General features: G+C 38.0%; 2 protein-coding genes across 2 annotated transcripts in view; both read right to left on the bottom strand.

Annotated features, from left to right (window-relative positions):
* LOC144222709 (olfactory receptor 5BS1-like) overlaps window positions 1–17,800 on the bottom strand; it is a 146,205-nt gene that overhangs the window by 85,398 nt on the left and 43,007 nt on the right.
* Window positions 12,873–13,790, bottom strand: LOC144222861 (olfactory receptor 8S1-like). Its single transcript, XM_077753562.1, has one exon. It carries the CDS (start codon window positions 13,788–13,790, stop codon window positions 12,873–12,875), a length of 918 nt encoding a protein of 305 aa, XP_077609688.1.

Raw genomic sequence — 17,800 nt, forward strand, 5'->3', positions numbered from 1 at the left:
TGAAAATTTTGTTGTTTTCTTATTTTTTAATTTAATTCCATTATAGTTAACATACAGCATTATATTGCTCTAAGGAATACAATACAGTGATTCAAAAATCTTATACATTATTCAGTGCTCATCATGTTAAGTGTACTCTTTAATCCCCATCACCTATTTCAGTCATCCCCCACCCACCTACCTCTCCTACGGTAACCATCAGTTTGTTCTCTATAGTTAAGAGTCTGTTTCTTTCTTTGTCTCTCTCTCTCTCTCTTTTTCCTTTTGCTTGCTTGTTTCTTAAATTCCACATGTGAGTGAAATCATATGGTATTTGTCCTTCTCTGACAAACTTATTTCATGTAGCATTATATTCTCTAGCTCCATCCATGTAGTTGCAAATGACATTTCATTCTTTTTTATGGTTGTATTATTCAATACTCTCTTTTTTTTTTATACATAGTACTACTTCTTTATTCACTCATTTACTGATGGACACTTGAGCTGCTTCCACATCTGCTCAATAGCTGCTTCTTGGCTATTGTAAACAATGTTGCAATAAACATAGGGGTACATGTATCCCTTTAAATTAGTGTTTTGGTATTTTGGTGGTAAATACCCAGTAGTGTGATTACTGGATTGTAGGGTAGTTCTACTTTTAGTTTTTGAGGAACCTAAATACTTTTTTTCCCCCAGAGTGGCTGTACCAGTTTGCATTCCCAACAGTAATGCAAGAGTGTTCCCCTTTCTCCATATCCTCCCCAAAACTAGTTTCCTATAGTGTTGATTTTAGCCATTCTGACAGGTGTGAGATGATACCTCATTACAGCTTTGACTTGTGTTTCCCTGATGATGAATGATGTCAAACATCTTTTCATGTGTCTGTTGGCCATCTGGATGTGTTTGTTGGAGAAATGTCTGTTCATCTCTTCTGCCATCCCATTTTTAAATTGGATTATTTGATTTTTGAGTGCTGAGTCATATCAGTTCTTTATATACTGATACTAATCCTTGATCAGGTATGTCAGTTGCAAATATCTTCTCCCATTCAGTAGGTTGCCTTTTAGTTTGTTGACTGTTTACTTCATGATGCAGAAGCATTTTATTTTGATGTAGTCCTAATAGTTTATTTTTCCTTTTGTTTGTCTTGCCTCAGGAGACATATATCTGTGCTCTCTTCAAGGATTTTCATGGCTTCAGGTCTCCATTTAGGTCTTTAATCCATTTGAGTTTATTTTTGTATATGGCATAAGAAATTAGCCCAGTTTAATTCTTTTGCATATAGCTGTCCAATTTTTCCAACACTATTTGTTGAAAAGACTGTCTTTTTCCTATTGTATATTATTTCCTCTTTTGTGAAAGATTAATTGACCATATAATTGTGGGTTTATGTCTGGGTTTTCTATTCTGTTCCATTGATCCTTATGTCTCTTTTTGTGCCAGTATCATACTGGTTTGATTACTACAGCTTTGTAATATAACTTGAAGTCTGGAATTGTGATACCTCCAGTTCTGTTTTTCTTTTTCAGTACTGCTTTGGCTATTCATGGTCTTTTGTGGTTTTATCAAAATTTAGGACTGTTTGTTCTAGTTCTGTGAAAAATTCTGTTGATATGTTGATAAAGATTGTTTTAAATCTGTAGATTTCTTTGGGTAGTATAAACATTTTGACAATATTCATTCTTCTAACCCATGAATATGGAGTGCTTTTCCATTTCTTTGTGTCATCATCAACTTCTTTCATCAGTGTTTCATAGTTTTCAAAGTACAGGTCTTTCACGTCTTGGTTAAGTTTATTCATAGGTATTTTATTATCTTTGATGCAACTGTAAATGGGGTGGTTTTCTTAATTTCTAACACTTCATTATAAACATATAGACATGGAGGTGCCTGCATGGCTCAGTTAGTTAAATGTCCAACTCTTGATTTCAGCTCAAGTCATGATCTTACAGTTCATAGGAACAAACCCTGTGTCAAGCTCTGCACTGACAGAGTAGAGCCTGCTTGGAATCATCTCTCTATCTGCCCCTCCTAACTCATGCTCTCTCTCTCTCTCAAAACAAATAAACATTTTAAAGAATGTATAGATGCATAAAAATATAACAGATTTCTATCACAGACTAATTTGAATTTGAGTTTTGTTTGTTTGCTTCGTTTTGTTCCTTCTCTCTACTCCTCTATGCTCTTATTTCTCTAACTGGTAATTGCCTTTACATGGGCCTTTTTCACTTCTTCCACAATCAGTTAGACTTTCAGTAGGGTATTGCCTCAATGGCAGGGAAAATTAAACCTTGACTAAACACTACTCTGGTTTTACTAACAAAGTTTTAAAACAAGACCTGAAAATAACCTAACTGCTCCCAGAATAAAGCTCAATAATACTTTTAGGAATTCAAAAAATATCAAGCATCTGGCATGGTAAAATTCGTAATACATGGTTTATAATATCACCATTAAAAACCCGTAGGTATGGCAATCTCTATCAAAATAACACCAGCATTCCTCACGTAGCCAGAACAAACAAACCTAAAATTTGTATGGAACCAGGAAAGACCCCGAATAGCCAAAGCAATATTAAAAAAGAAAACCAAAGCAGGAGGCATCACAATCCCAGACTTCAAGCTGTATTACAAAGCTGTAATCAAGATAGTATGGTACTGGCACAAAAACAGACACTCAGATTAATGGAACAGAATAGAGAACCCAGAAATGGACCCACAAACGTATGGCCAACTAATCTCTGACAAAGCAGGAAAGAATATTCAATGGGATAAAGACAGTCTTTTCAGCAAACGGTGCTGGGAAAACTGTACAGCAACATACAGAAAATGAACCTGGACCACTTTCTTACACCATACACAAAAATAAACTCAAAATGGATGGAAGAACTAAACATAAAACAGGAAGCCATCAAAATCCTCGAGGAGAAAGCAGGCAAAAACCTCTTTGACCTCAGCCGCAGCAACTTCATAGTCAACACATCTCCAGAGGCAAGGGAAACCGAAGCAAAAATGAACTACTGGGACCTCATTAAAATAAAAAGCTTCTACACAACTAAGGAAACAATAAGCAAAATTAAAAGGCAACTTATGGAATGGGAGAAGGTATTTGCAAATGACATTTAAGATAAAGGGTTAGTATCCAGAATCTATAAAGAACTTATCAAACTCAACACCTAAAAAACAAATAATCCAGTGAAGAAATGGGCAAAAGACATGAATAGATACTTCTCCAAAGAAGACATCCAGGGAAATACAAATCATAACCGCAATGAGATACCACCTGACACCTGTCATAATGGCTAAAATTAAGAACAGGAAACAACAGGTGTTGGTAAGGACATGGAGAAAGGGAAACCCTCTTGCACTGTTGTTGTAAATGCATGCTGGTGTAGCCACTCTAGAGAACATTATGGAGGTTCCTCAAAAAAAAAACTAAAAATAGAATTACCCTATAATCCTGCACACTACTCGTTATTTACTCAAAGGATACAAAAAAATACAGAGATTTGAATAGGTACATGCACCCAATGATTATAGCAGGATTATCAACAATAGTCAAACTATGGAGCTAGCCCAAATGTCAATCAACTGATTGATAGATAAAGAAGATGTGACATATATATACAATGGAATATTGTGCAGCCATCAAAAAGAATGAAACCTTGCCATTAGCAATGACATGGATGGAGGTAGAAAGTATTATGCTAAATGAAATAAGTCAATCAGAGAAAGACAAATACCATATGATTTCACTCATATATGGAATTTAAGAAACAAAACGGATGAACATATGGGAAACGGAGGGGAAGAAAGGGGAACAAACTACAAAAAACTCTTAATGATAGAGAACAAACTGAGGGTTGATGGAGGGGAAGGAGGAGGATGGGCTAAATGGGTGATGGATATTAAGAAGGGCACTTATGAAGAGCACTGGGTGTTTTATGTAAGTGATGAATCACTGAATTCTATTTCTGAAACCAACATATGTTGCACTATATGTTAACTAAAATTTAAATTTAAAAAAAGCCCTATCTAAAAAATAGCATGGAGCAAGAGAGAACTAACCCTAGGTGAAAGATCTGAGATGCAGGAAGGAATGGTACACTGATACCAGTGATCATCATGAAACAGGGCTGTTGCTACATAATAGGAATAATGGAGTAAATGTGTGGCACTCAGCTGCTCCTCTAGGATGTAATGAAATGTAGTGATGGCTGCACAACTGTGACTGTGCCAGAGACCACTGAACTGTATGTTTGATTTTGTTTGCTTGTTTTCTCCTTCAGAGATTCTCATTTATTATAAAATGGTTCCACAAAATTCTAAAAATATGCCAAACTTTCCAGTTTCCACCATGTGCATGAGACCATTAAAAATACAACCCTGCTGCCACTGACTATTCTGTGTCCCATACTGGCTGAACCCCAGAACTATGGGCACAAACACACATGTTTGAGACCACAATTGCCTTTTGGAAACTCTCAAGCCAAAAGGTGACAATCAGGTACCCTAGCTCAAAGGAAATAAGTGGCAGGAATTTACACATTTAAAAAAATTGAGGGGGGCCTGGGTGGCTCAGTTAGTTAAGCCTTGGACTCTTGATTCTGGCTCATAGTTTGTGAGATGGTGCCCCATGTTGGGCTCTGTGCTGGAAGTATGGAGGCTGCTTGGAACCCTCTGTCTCCCTCTCTCTGCCCCTCCTTTGTTCATACTTTCTCTCAAAATAAATAAGTAAACATTCCAAAAACAGTTGAGTCAAATTCATCTGGGCTATAGCCCAAATTTTTTACTCTAATTGTGTAAATATCAGGACTTGGATTTGGAATGATGGGATAAGACTATCCTTCACAGAAGCAAATGTAGGCAACTGTACCCTTGCAACAACAGGCTCAGAGTCTCCCTCCAAGGCAGGCTCTGCCCAAGAGGCCGGTGGAGGGGTGGGGGTGAGGGATGGATCCTGACCTCAATCACCCCTGGACTGGTTCTGTGCAGGTCCTGCTGGGGCTCAGGCAAAGGCTCAAACTTCCAGGGCAGACCCACCTCACTCATGGGTAGCACCTGCCCCACAGGGTTTCAGCGGCCTCCCACTGCTGCAGCTTCTCCACAGAACCCTGAGCCTCACCACACAGGCTTGCGCATTTCCAGGTTAGCAGTAGTGCTGGAGCTCCTCTGGCAGCAACCCCTCCCTGAGGGTGCCCCCAGGTTCCCAGGATGAGGTGCAGGACTTGGTCCATGCCCCAGTACCATGACCTGAACTGTATGCTTTCAATAGGTGATCTTTGTGATTTGTGAAACATATTCTCAGGAAAGCTGATGAAAAGACAAGACCAGGTGAATGTAAGAAAAAAATTATACGATTTGATTTATAAACATAAATTGGAAATTCCTAAGTTAAATATTGGCAAAAGTTAATTTAGACTTTACTACTCCACCTAAACGGTGTGATTAGGAATGCAACGATTCTTCAATACCAGAACACCTACTGATACAATTTAGCATTAACAAAAATAATAAAACCATATAAATTTTAGGATTCTTTGTTCTAGCTCTATGAAAGATTGTGGTATTTTGATAGGGATTGCATTAAATGTGTAGATTGCTTTGGGTAATATAGACATTTTAACAATATATGTTCTTCCAATTCATGAACATGAATGTTTTTACATTTCTCTGTGTCATCTTCAATTTCTCTGATCAATGTTTTCAGAGTATAGGTCTTTTACTTCTTTGGTTAGGTTTATTCCTAATATCTTACGGGTTTTGGTGCAATTATAAATGGGATTTATTCCTTGATTTCTCTTTCTGCTGCTTCATTACGGATATATAGAAATGCAACAGATTTCTGTACACTGATTTTGTATCCTGCAACTTTACTGAATTTCTGTATTAGTGCTAGCAATTTTTGGTGGAGTGTTTTGGGCTTTCTATGTAGAGTATCATGTCATCTGCAAATAGTAAAGTTTTGCTTCTTCTTTACCAACTTGGATGCCTTTTATTGCCTTTTTTTTTTTTTTTGTCTGAATGCTGTGGCTAGGAATTCCAGTACTATGTTGAATATTAGTGGTAGAGAGTAGACATCCCCTGTGATCCAGTGGTAACACTACTAGGTATTTACCCAAAAAATACAAAAACACTAAATCAAAGGGATACATGCACCCCTATGTTTATTGAAGCATTATATGTAACAGTCAAACTATGCAAGCAGCCCAAGGGTCCATCAACAGATGAATGGATAAAGAAGATGTGGCATATATATATATATATATATATATATATATATATATATATATACACATATATATAATGGAATATTATTCAACCATAAAAAAGAACGAAATCTTTCCATTTGCAACATCATGGAGGGAGCTAGAGAGTATAATGCTAAGCAAAATAAGTTAAGCCAAATAAAAACAAATACCATATGATTTTATGCATATGTGGAATTTAAGAAACAAAACAAATGAGCAAAGGGGAAAAAAAGAGAGAAAGGCAAACCAAGAAACAGACTCTCAACCATAGAGAAACAAACTGATGGCTACCAGAGGGGTGAGGGTAGGGGGTTCAGAGATGGGTGAAATGGGTGATAAGGATTAAGGAGTGCACTTGTTGTGATAAGGACCAGGTGTTGTATGTAAGTGTTGAATCACTAAATTGTACACCTGAAAATAATATTACACTGTATGTTAACTAACTAGAATTTAAATAAAAACTATATGACTATTTCAATAAACTTATTTTTGATCCAACATGTATTTATTGCATGCCTATTATGTGATGCCAGAGTCCAGCTCCAGCCGGTCCAGAGGTCCCTAAGGATGGACAGTGTCAGTGAGAGAGAGTGAGAGAGCCCCAAGATCCTTTCTGATCACCAGGCAGGCATCTCTGTCCTGTCGGTTTTTGGTGTCTTTATTTATAGGTCAAATGATAACATGACATCAGAAAATGGAATTTTTACAATGGATAATTCTTTGTGATAAGATGCTTTGGAAAAGTGTACAGAAACAGGTTTTACAGAAGTATTCTTGCAGAACTACCCCAATCATAGTGAGGTTGAGTAGTAAATCTTACAACTAAGAAAATAACAGGTCATTCTTAGTGAAAAACAGCATAACATATACATTTGTTTTAAGTCAATAATGCTAAGATTAAATCATAGGTTAAGTTGTATATACATAGGCTAGGAGTCACTCTGTCTGGCTCACAAGAGGAAGAATGTATCTGAGCTGGTTAATAACTTTTTGATTTGATGCTGAATGCGTAAACACCATGGGTGCCCTAAATGTGTCAGCTTTTGTATTTGGGTTTATGTTTTAACTACTCTTATCCATCCTCATCACAGCTGCCAGTGTAAGGGAAGGTGTTTGTGGAATGTAGGCCTTAGGGAAGGGACTGCTATACATCACCAGTTAGCAAAGGTATATGTAGTAACTTATGTTCTGCCCTTATCTGTTCCTGATCTCTAAATTAGGCTCTTTGTCTCTGGGCCAGACCTCATTGTCCAGTTATATTCCTTATAGTACTGGAAAGCAAACCGTACCTTTAATAAGTTTAGAGCATCTCCAATACATAGAATAGCCTCTTCAAGTGCATTTACTTTTGTGTCTAGTTTTTTGTCTATGATTTCTTGAATAGCTAGGGCATGAGAAACATTTTTGGTTACTTGATTTACGTGTTGAGCTGTATGAACCTCTTGGACTAACACAATGGTAGAAACAGAAGTGTACCTGTAAAGGTCAATCTTTTATGAGCAAGAGTCATTAGCATGTTCATAGCTCGAGGGAAGTATCGAGGAGAACAGGACCTGCCGGAGACACGGTGTCTGCTCCCATAATCACAAAAGAAGTTCCTACAATAAGATCCTTCATAAGGTGCAACATCATACCAGGGCCAGAATAAGGGGACAAGTCACTCTGGATACCAATCAACAAGGTGCTTCAGGGGTCAGTGCTCAAGCAGAAACAATTCAGTGGGGATAGATATAGGTCATCATCTGACCGGAGGAGTCCTTGCAAACCTGCCTTAACCTCACAAGAAATATTCTCAACTACTGAGTTCAGAATGGCTCCCAACAATGTGACAGATACTATACATTAGTAAACAAAAGAGAAAGGGTCCTGGTCTTCAATGGAAACAGAAAAGGCAGTTGATAAAATTTTATACCAAGTCTTAGTAAAATGAAGTTAGGAGAGAATTCTTATAAGTAAATTTATTTATAAGTGAATTTTACATCTTATAATGTAAGATATATTGATCAAAAACAGAACAAACATCATCCTTAAAGTTGAAACATAAGCTTTTTCACTGATTTCAATAAGATGTTTGTACCAGAGGTTCTGGCCCCTGGATTAACTTTAAAAATGAAATACATATACAACTCAGCACCAAAAACAACAAACAAAATAAACATCCAATTAAAAATGGGCAGAGTACCTGAACAGACATTTTTCCAAAGAAGACATTAAGATGGCCAACAGACACATGAAAAGATGCTCAACATCATTAATCATCTGGTAAGTGCAAATCAAAACCACAATGAGATACCACCTTAAACCTGTCAGAATGGCAAAATCAAAAACATAAGAAATAACAAGTGATGGCAAGGATGTGGGGGAAAAGGAACCTTCTTGCACTGTTGGTGGAAATATAAACTTGTACAGCTACTGTGGAAAACAGGATGGAGTTTCTTCAAAAAAATTAAAAATAGGCATGGCTGGATGGCTCAGTCAGGTGAGCATTGGACTTTGGTTCAAGTCACGATCTCATGGTTCGTGGGTTTGAACCCACATAGGGCTTGCTGCTGTTATTACAGAGCCCACTTTGGATCCTCTGTCCCTTTCTATCTCTGCCCCTTTCTCTCTCTCTGCTCATGCTCCCTCTCTCTCAAAAATAAACAAACATTTTTAAAAAACAGGAATACCATATGACCCAATAATTCCACTACAGGGTATCTATCCAAAGAAAATGAAAACACTAATTCAAAAAGATATATGTACCCCCATGTTTATTGCAGCATTACTTATAATAGTCAAGATATGGATGCAACCTAAGTGTCCATCAACAGACAAACAGATAAAGATGGGGGGGGGAGCATTTGTGCACGCACATGCGTGCACATGCGTGCGTGCGCACACGAATACTATGCAGCCATAAAAAGATGAGATCATGCCATGTGGGACAACATGGATGGACCAGAGAGTAAATGACATCAGCCAGACTGAGAAAAGCAAATACTAGATTCACTCATATGCTCATAATCTCAAATCTCATAAAAAACAAATACTAGATTCACTCATATGCTCATAATCTCAAAAAAACAAAGAAACAAGTATAAAAGCAGAATCAGACCTATGAATACAGAGAAGAAACTAATAGTTGCCAGAGGGGAGTGGGGTCAGGGGAAAGGCAAAATGGGTGAAAGGGAGAGGAAGATATGAGATTCCAGTTAAGGAAGGAAAGAGTCATGGGAATAAAAGGCACAGCATAGGGAATATGTCAATGATACTGTAATAGCGTTGTATGGTGACAGATGGCAGCTATACTGTAGTGAGAACAGCATAACACAGAGAAGCTGAATCACCTCTGTGTTGTACATCTGAAACTAATGTAACATTGTGTGTCAATATACACAAAATTTTTTAATTTAAAAATAACATAAAAATTAAAAATGGGATACATAAAAATTAGAAATAGAAAAAGGAACAAAATTATTTGCTTTTATTTAAGATGAAATAATTAAAATGTAATTTTAAAATCCAATGGCATTTATAAATAAGCCATTAGAAGTAGGAAGATAGTTCAACAAAGTTCACAGATAGAAAATTAGTTTACAAAATATCACAACATTCCTATGTACTAGAAATAACCAAGTAGTAAATGTAATTGAATTTTTAATTCATAATAGAAACAAATAATGGAAAATATCTGGTACTATATCTAACAAAATTTGTGTGTGACCTTTATCAGAGTAAGTTTAGAATGTCTGGGTGGCTCAGCTGGTTGACCATCTGACTCCTGATTTCAGATCAGGTCATGATCCCAGGGTTGAGGGATCAAGCCCTACAATGGATTCCATACTGAGCGTGGAGCCTGTTTAGGATTCTCTCTCCCTCCTTCCTCTCCCTCACTCTAAAATTTAAAAAATTCTCTAAATTAAAAAAAAAAAATAAGTTGCACCAGTGGTAACTGCAGATAGCCTTTGTGAATGAAAATCTCGAACCTTTGCATAACCACCATGCCCAGCCATGGCCACACTGTTTGCAAATTCATGGACCAGAACTAGGCTCACCAGGAAGGAAAAGATTGGCATTCACATGGTAGACTATTCTACTCATAATTATTTCAAACTGCTTTGGAAGTGGAGTTCCTCTGGTGAGAATTTATCCTACATATATTCTCAGTTTCTTTGCTCATAATTTATGCAATCAAAATATATTTATTGTGCAACATATATTTCTGAAATTATTTTATATTCTTGAAAAAGTAGTGAAGATTGGCAGAAAAATGCCCTTGATGTCCTTAAGTTTATATTTTCTGCTACTGGGCAGTACAAAGTGAAGGGTAAGTAAGTACGTAAGTAAAAATTAAAAGGTAATTTCAGAAAGAAATAATAAGAAATAAAAAAATAAGGAAACTATAAATGCTGGCGAGGATGTGGAGAAACAGGCACCCTCCTACACTGTTGGTGGGAATGTAAACTGGTGCAGTCCCTCTGGAAAACAGTGTGGAGATTCCTCAAAAAATTAACAGTAGAACTCCCCTATGACCCAGCAATAGCACTGCTAGGAATTTACCTCAGGGATACAAGAGTGCTGATGCATAGGGGTACATGTACCCCAATGTTCAGAGCAGCACTCTCAACAATAGCCAAGACATGGAAACAGCGTAAGTGTCCATCAACTGACAAATGGATCAAGAAGGTGTGGTTTATCTATTCCATGGAATACTACAAGGCAATGAGAAAGAATGTAATCTGGCCCTGTGTAGCAACATGGATGGACCTTGAGGGTGTTATGCTGAGCAAAATAAGTCAGGCAGAGAAGGACAGATACCATATGTTTGCATGTATAGGTGGATTAGGAGGAACCTGACAGAGGACCATGGGGGAGAAGAAGGGGAAAAATAGTGGGGGAGACGGAGGGAGGTAACCCATGAGAGACACTTGAATGCCAAGAACAAACTGAGGGCTGATGGGGGTGGGGGAGAGAGGAAGGTGGGTGATGGGCATGGGGAAGGGCACTCGCTGGGATGAGCACTGGGTGTTATATGGAAACCAACTTGACAATAAACTACTTAAGAAAAAAAAAGAAAGAAAGAATAATTAATTTTTGACCAGGATAGCTTTAATCTCCCAAATTTCCTTCTCAGTAATTCTCCAATTGTATTCCATGATCTAAGGGACTTTTGCTGAAATTCTGTTGGTTTCCTTTTAGAGTTTATCATAGGCACTGTGCAGCATTTGCTCTGCCACGGACTCTCACATTCTGTCATTTCTGTAGCATTATTAGGGCTGAGTGGCAGAGTTACTTGTCCAGCAGTATTTCCCTCTCACAGCTGTAAAGACTACAATGTGGTCCCTATTGGACATGCTTAGGTCTGATAAACAATTTTAAATATCCCAATTGTCCTTGGATGTCCATACATGCAAGTTAATTGTGGTGTGTGTGTGTGTGTGTATACATATATACACCTTTTCTTTGCAAACAACAGAATTTAACTCTGACTTAAGTGAAGTAAAACAAAATAACAATATAAAGCATTAAAAGGGAAATTCATGAACTGGGACTGGGGTAGCTCACAGCACCAAAGGGAAAGTCAGTGTGTCAAGGTAGTAAAGGAAACAGGCTTTGGGAAAAGTCTATTTGGTTCCAAATTCCACCCTACCACTTACCTCTCTTGAGTCCACGTTCTCTTCTCTGAAACAAAGATAACTAAAGTATTTACCTAAAGCATTTGTTGGGATATTTAAGTGAGATAATGTATGTAAAATGCTTAGCACAGTATCTGAAATGATGCAAATATCTAATCACATGCTTTTAATATAATTCATTTATCAATATTCCTTGAAAGTACAGAATCTAGGATAACAATAGTGATCTTATCAGCAGAGGTGCTGGGATAGGCTATCAGAGTGCTGCAAAGAGAAAGGCTGACCTCTGCCTCTCTGAATCCATCCCCAAGATTAAAATTTCTAAGGGAATGGATGGTCTGGCACTGACCATGTGCTCATTCCTATTCCAGCCACTGTGCCAGGAAGAATGAGTGAATAATGAGTGGGGGAGGGAAGAGGATTTGGGGACACCATGATTAACAGTCTCTCTAGAACAAGGGGCGCCTGAGTGGCTTAGTCGGTGAAGCGTCCGACTTTCACTTAGGTCATGATCTCGCGGTTCGTGGGTTCAAGCCCCGTGTCGGGCTCTGTGCTGACTGCCAGCTCAGAGCCTGGAGCCTGTTTCAGAGTCTGTATCTCCCTCTCTCTCTGACCCTCCCCTGTTCATGCTGTCTCTCTCTATCCTAGAAATAAATAAAAATATTAAAAAAAAAAAAAAAGACAAAAACAGTCTCTCTAGAACTATACTGAACACAGAGAGTTTAGTTACTGGAAGGATAGTAAAGATAGTGTAAGCAGGCAATAACAAAGTCTACCACACCGTAATTAAATATTTTGTAAGAAAAACTGTAAGACAAGAGATTTATCCATCCATTTTCCTCTGACTAGGACAGAATAACTATCATTCCAAGAAAATAACTCTACATTTTCTTAAGCATTTTAAAGAAACAATGTAAGGTATCTTGCAGATCATGATATCAGAAAATTCTTAATATTCAGGCACTACTTATTATGGTTCTATTCATTTCTCCCTCATCATTCTCATTTTGTAGTCAATTGGAACACTAGATACGTTTTCTCAAAATTCTTCTCACAGCTGCCTTCACCTCTTTGTTCTTTAGGCTGTAGATGAGAGGATTCAGCATGGGAGTGACCACACTATACTGCAAGGAGAAGATTAACTCTTGAGTGGATCCTGAATTTGGCATGAGATAGCGGAGTAATCCTGAGCCATAAAAGAAGATCACTGCAGTGAGGTGAGAGGAGCAGGTGGAGAAGGCCTTGCTTCTGCCTGAAGTGGAGCTGATGTTCAGGATGGTGAACAAAATGCGAACATAGGAGAAAAATATCATGAGGAAATTTCCAAAGAAATGCAGGAGGCTGGAGCAGAGCAGGGCAGTAAAACTTGTAGACACATCAGAGCAAGACAAAGGGTAGAGAGAAGGCAGTTCGCAGCTGAAGTGGTGTATGTTTTGACCCCCACAGAAGTGTAAATTGAGAGCTACAAGGATATTGATAAGAGCATCCAAAAAAGCCAAGCTCCATGAGCCCCAAACCAGCCCCATACACAGCTGTCTGTTCATTATCTGGCCATAGAGCAGAGGAGAGCTGATGGCAACATAGCGGTCATAGGCCATGACAGTGAGTAGGCAGGATTCAGTGCCCCCAGTGGCAAACACAAAGAAGACCTGAACCAGGCAGCCCTCTAAAGAGATGGTTTTCTTCTCAGACAGGAGGTTCTCCAACAGCTTGGGCACAGTGACAGATGAGTGGCAGAGATCCAAGAAGGACAACTGTCCCAGGAAGAAGTACATGGGGGTGTGGAGGTAAGAATCAGCTCTAATCACCAGCAGCAGCATCAGGTTCCCCATCAGGGTCAGGAGGTAAATAACAAGGAACAGTACAAAGAGCAGAGCCTGGATCTGGGGGTCAGCAGACAGCCCGAGGAGGATGAACTCAGAAACAACACTGTGGTTTCTCATTGCCTTCAATATTTTCTTTAAAATGTAAGAAATAAATCAGGTAAAGCCTCTTCTTCTAACAAATACTCAAGTGTTTTAACGCTCTTCTCTATTCACAAAGTTTCATGCCTACTCAAAAATTAATGCTCTGAAATTATAAACTTCCCTAAGTCTCTAGATTTCCTAAAATCTGAAATAATCTTTTCTACATGATTCCAATCCTAGATCAACTCCCTGTACACTTTTATTGTTCTTTCTTTTAATGCCTTAGGATTTATTTTTTGTTGTTGTTTTATTATTAAAGCTACTGGAGGATACTTTGTAAACTCTTGATAATAATCCAGTGGAGAAGGAGAAAATGCAGGAGGAATAACAGAAAATTGCAGAAACAGTCTTTGAGAATAGCCAGGTTGCAGAGCAGAAGCAGAGCATTAGGTGGGAATGGGTTTACTTTATCCACCAAACATGCATAGATTTGTTGTTAGGAAGGAAGTAGTTCCCATCTAATGGCTTATTTTTTCAATAAAAATTTAAATTTTTTTACATTTATTTATTTTTGAGAGACAGAGTGAGACAGAGCATGAGTGGAGGAGAGGCATAGGGAGAAGGAGACAGAATCCGAAGCAGTCTCCAGGCTCTGAGCAAATATTCAGCACAGAGCCTGATGCAGGGCTTAAACTCATGAACTGTGAGGTCATGACCTGAGCTGAAGTCGGACACTTAACCGACTGAGCCACCCAAGCGCCCCTCAATAAATATTTAAATGGGGTCATTAATGGAAACTGAAGAGGCTAGATTTGCAGAGGGAGGAGAAAGTGAATGAATTAGAAAGAAGGCAGCATAGAGATATCCCAGATACAATACAACTGATCAAGGGAACTGTTGATGAATATGGAAACATACTCTGGACATAATCTCTATCCCCAGTCTGCATCATCTATTCAAATTCAGCTCTTGTCTGTGCCCTAATGCACAGACTCCCTACTAACTTTCCAAAGCTTAGCCTTCTTTATTTCCTACTCTGGACTGACAACCCAGATTATAACCACAGATTCGAATGACCCCTCAAAACCACTGACTATACCATCCTGATAGTCATCCTGACCCCTCATGTCCTGCTCTGTCTCTTGCATTCATACTCCAAGACTGGCACATTGTATTCCTCAAAGGACTTGTGATTTCTTTCCCATTATTTATCCAAACAACACCTAGAATTAAAGCTATTCTTAGGAATTGAGTCCATATCACCTGTACTTCTCACCTAGTTGATAATAACTAGCACAGAATTAAATAAAAAACTTTTTTCAAATCCAGTGATCCAGAAGACAAGTTTGAATGTCAGTGTGAGAATTTGGTGTTAAGGTGGAGTTTGAAAGCTCCTGTTGGATACAGACCTCTCCCTTGATTTCTAAAAGAGGGAATAAAAGGCTAAGTTGTATATATTATTTCTAAAAACCTAAATACTTCCAGTCATGTAACGACTGCATTTTCCATATTATTTTTTTTCTTTTGCTCACCACTGTAGCTCTAGCTACAGCAACCTGGATTCATCCTAAGAATATAGCATCATTGGCAGAAGATACTGGAAAAGCAAGAAATCAAGTCACGAAATGCAGATAGAGAACCACCCATTATAATTTTGGAAGGCACCAAAAAGAAAGGCCCCTCATCTCCAAATGGAGCTCTACTTACTAGCACTAGAAACTCCTTAAAACTTTGGGGAAATTTTCTCTATTAGAAATAAAGGCAAAAGGACATTTTCGTGAAAGATAAACCTGGAAATTGTACCGTATTAGGGGTTATACTTTCTTAAAGATATAGGTGTGTTGTATTAAGAAATATTTGCAGGATAACATAAATAAATAAAATCACTTATATTTTCACCTGGTGCTGCAATTTCATTATTCTCAATACTTCGTTTATTCAGACTGTGAGTCCAAATCTAAAATGGAAACAGCTCTGAGAACATCACCACTATAAGTTTTCAGTTATTATCACAATCAGGTGGAGTTAGCTGACTAGATAATTTCCAGAGAAAAGCTGCCTAAGAGAAGCTTCTTTAACGATGAGACATACAAAAGTACCTAGCATTATAACTGGCCCAATGGATAAAAACAGATACATGAATGAGTGAATGAGTAAGTGAATGAATGAAACTCTGGGGAAGAATAGTCTAGGGCTTTACACAGATCTGATTAGGAACCAGTAAGGGATTTGGACACTTGAGGCTTGCATGAAACCAAATGTATGAAGGGCACTGAAAAATTTTGCCAACTGGAAAGGTTTGCCCCATTGTAGTGTCTCATGCCCTGGTCTGAACCTCCATATATCTTGGGGTATATAGCTACAGAGAATACCCATAATTAAAAGTGTAATTAGTTTCTGGACCCTATTCATTTGGAGTGCTTGGAGAGTTATTTTTGAGGCACAAAGTACCCAAAGTCTATCAATGATGTCCTATCCCTTCTCACCTCTTACAGACAGATCTTAGGTATCAGCCTCCCTGAACTTCCAGGTTTCCAGTAAAATATGGCATTTCAGCACCAGGAACAAGGAATAACGCTGGATATAAAAAAAGATCTTGTCCCAGTGGTCCCATATGTAAAATGAAAGCTAAAATTAATTACCTTGAAAAGTTGTTAGGACTTAAGAATCCTGAATGCCAAAGAATTATTAGACTCTCTTCTTCACACCCAATGCAAGTGTTTAATTTTCCCAAAAGGAGGAAGAAAGGTGATTTTAAGGAGCAGACCAAACATTCCAGGTCCCAGAAATGAATGCCATGTCACAGAGAGATGGAGAGGCCATGACATCCAGTCCAGGGGAACAGAGAGATGAGAGCTGAAAGAAAGGAAGTGCCTGATGAGGGAATAACAAGAAGTAGCTGTAATTGAGCCAGAAAGGATCCTACAGAGGGAGTACAGAATCAAATTCATCAGAGAAAAGATGAAAAATCTTACCATGGGCCTAGTTTTCTGGTGCAGAATATATCCTGTTTTTCTGAGTTGGTAGGCATGCCACTGAGCTCAGGAGAAATTCACAAGAAAGAAAATGTACCACACCTGTCCAATCATGTGAATTGGCATTGCTTTTTCTATTTAAAAACTTTCTGTGCATAAAAAGAAACGTGTAAGCCGAGTCCTCAAAAGCCTCTGCAAATAAAGGCTTCAGAAAACTCTTCTAAATTTCAACAACATTTTTATGCTTAGGCTTATTTCAACAACATTTTATGATTCCATAAAATGACAAAGGAAAACTTGAAAACTTAAAATTCCTAACAAGTAATAAAGCAATTTCTTTCATATTTCCCCTAGCATAATTACACAGTCATTTCTGCACATTCTCTCTCTATATGACTGGTAATATATTGCAAAGAGCACCCTCCTGACAGAAGAGGCTCAAGTCTAGCCATTCAGAAGGGATTGTGGGTTAAGGTGGCCAATGAGATGGAAAAGTATGACCTGAGAGCCTAGGGGACATTGTGGGTCCATCCTGATTGCTGGAAAGCTCAGCTTGAAACTTAACTTTGGATTCATTAGCCAAAAATGGTTACTAAATGATCCCTCTGGGAATTCTTATTGAAGTGATTCACAGGTTCCCTTTAGGTCATTTTTCTAATGTCATATATTTAATTATTACATTTATTCAAATGTAATTATTATATATGACATCATTATTGTTACTACTACTACTACCACTACTACTACTACTATATGGTCAATGGTAATTTAAATTTACCTAAATATTTGACTCTCTCTCAGCTTTTAATATTTTCTCTTTTGATTTTTAGTAACTTTATTATGATGTGACAAAGTGTGACTTGCTTTTTTTTTTATAATTTATTTATCTAAATTCAATTAGTTAACACACTATGTACTATTGGTTTCAGTAGAACCCAGTGAGTCATCACTTCCATAGAACACCCAGTGCTCATCCCAAGTGCCCTCCTTAATGCCCATCACCCATTTAGTCCACCCCCCCCCCAACACCTCAGTTTGTTCTTTGTATTTAAGAGTCTCTTATGGTTTGCC

The sequence above is a fragment of the Crocuta crocuta genome, unplaced genomic scaffold (genome assembly GCF_008692635.1).
Source record: "Crocuta crocuta isolate KB4526 unplaced genomic scaffold, BGI_CrCroc_1.0 scaffold30, whole genome shotgun sequence".
NCBI lineage: Eukaryota > Metazoa > Chordata > Mammalia > Carnivora > Hyaenidae > Crocuta > Crocuta crocuta.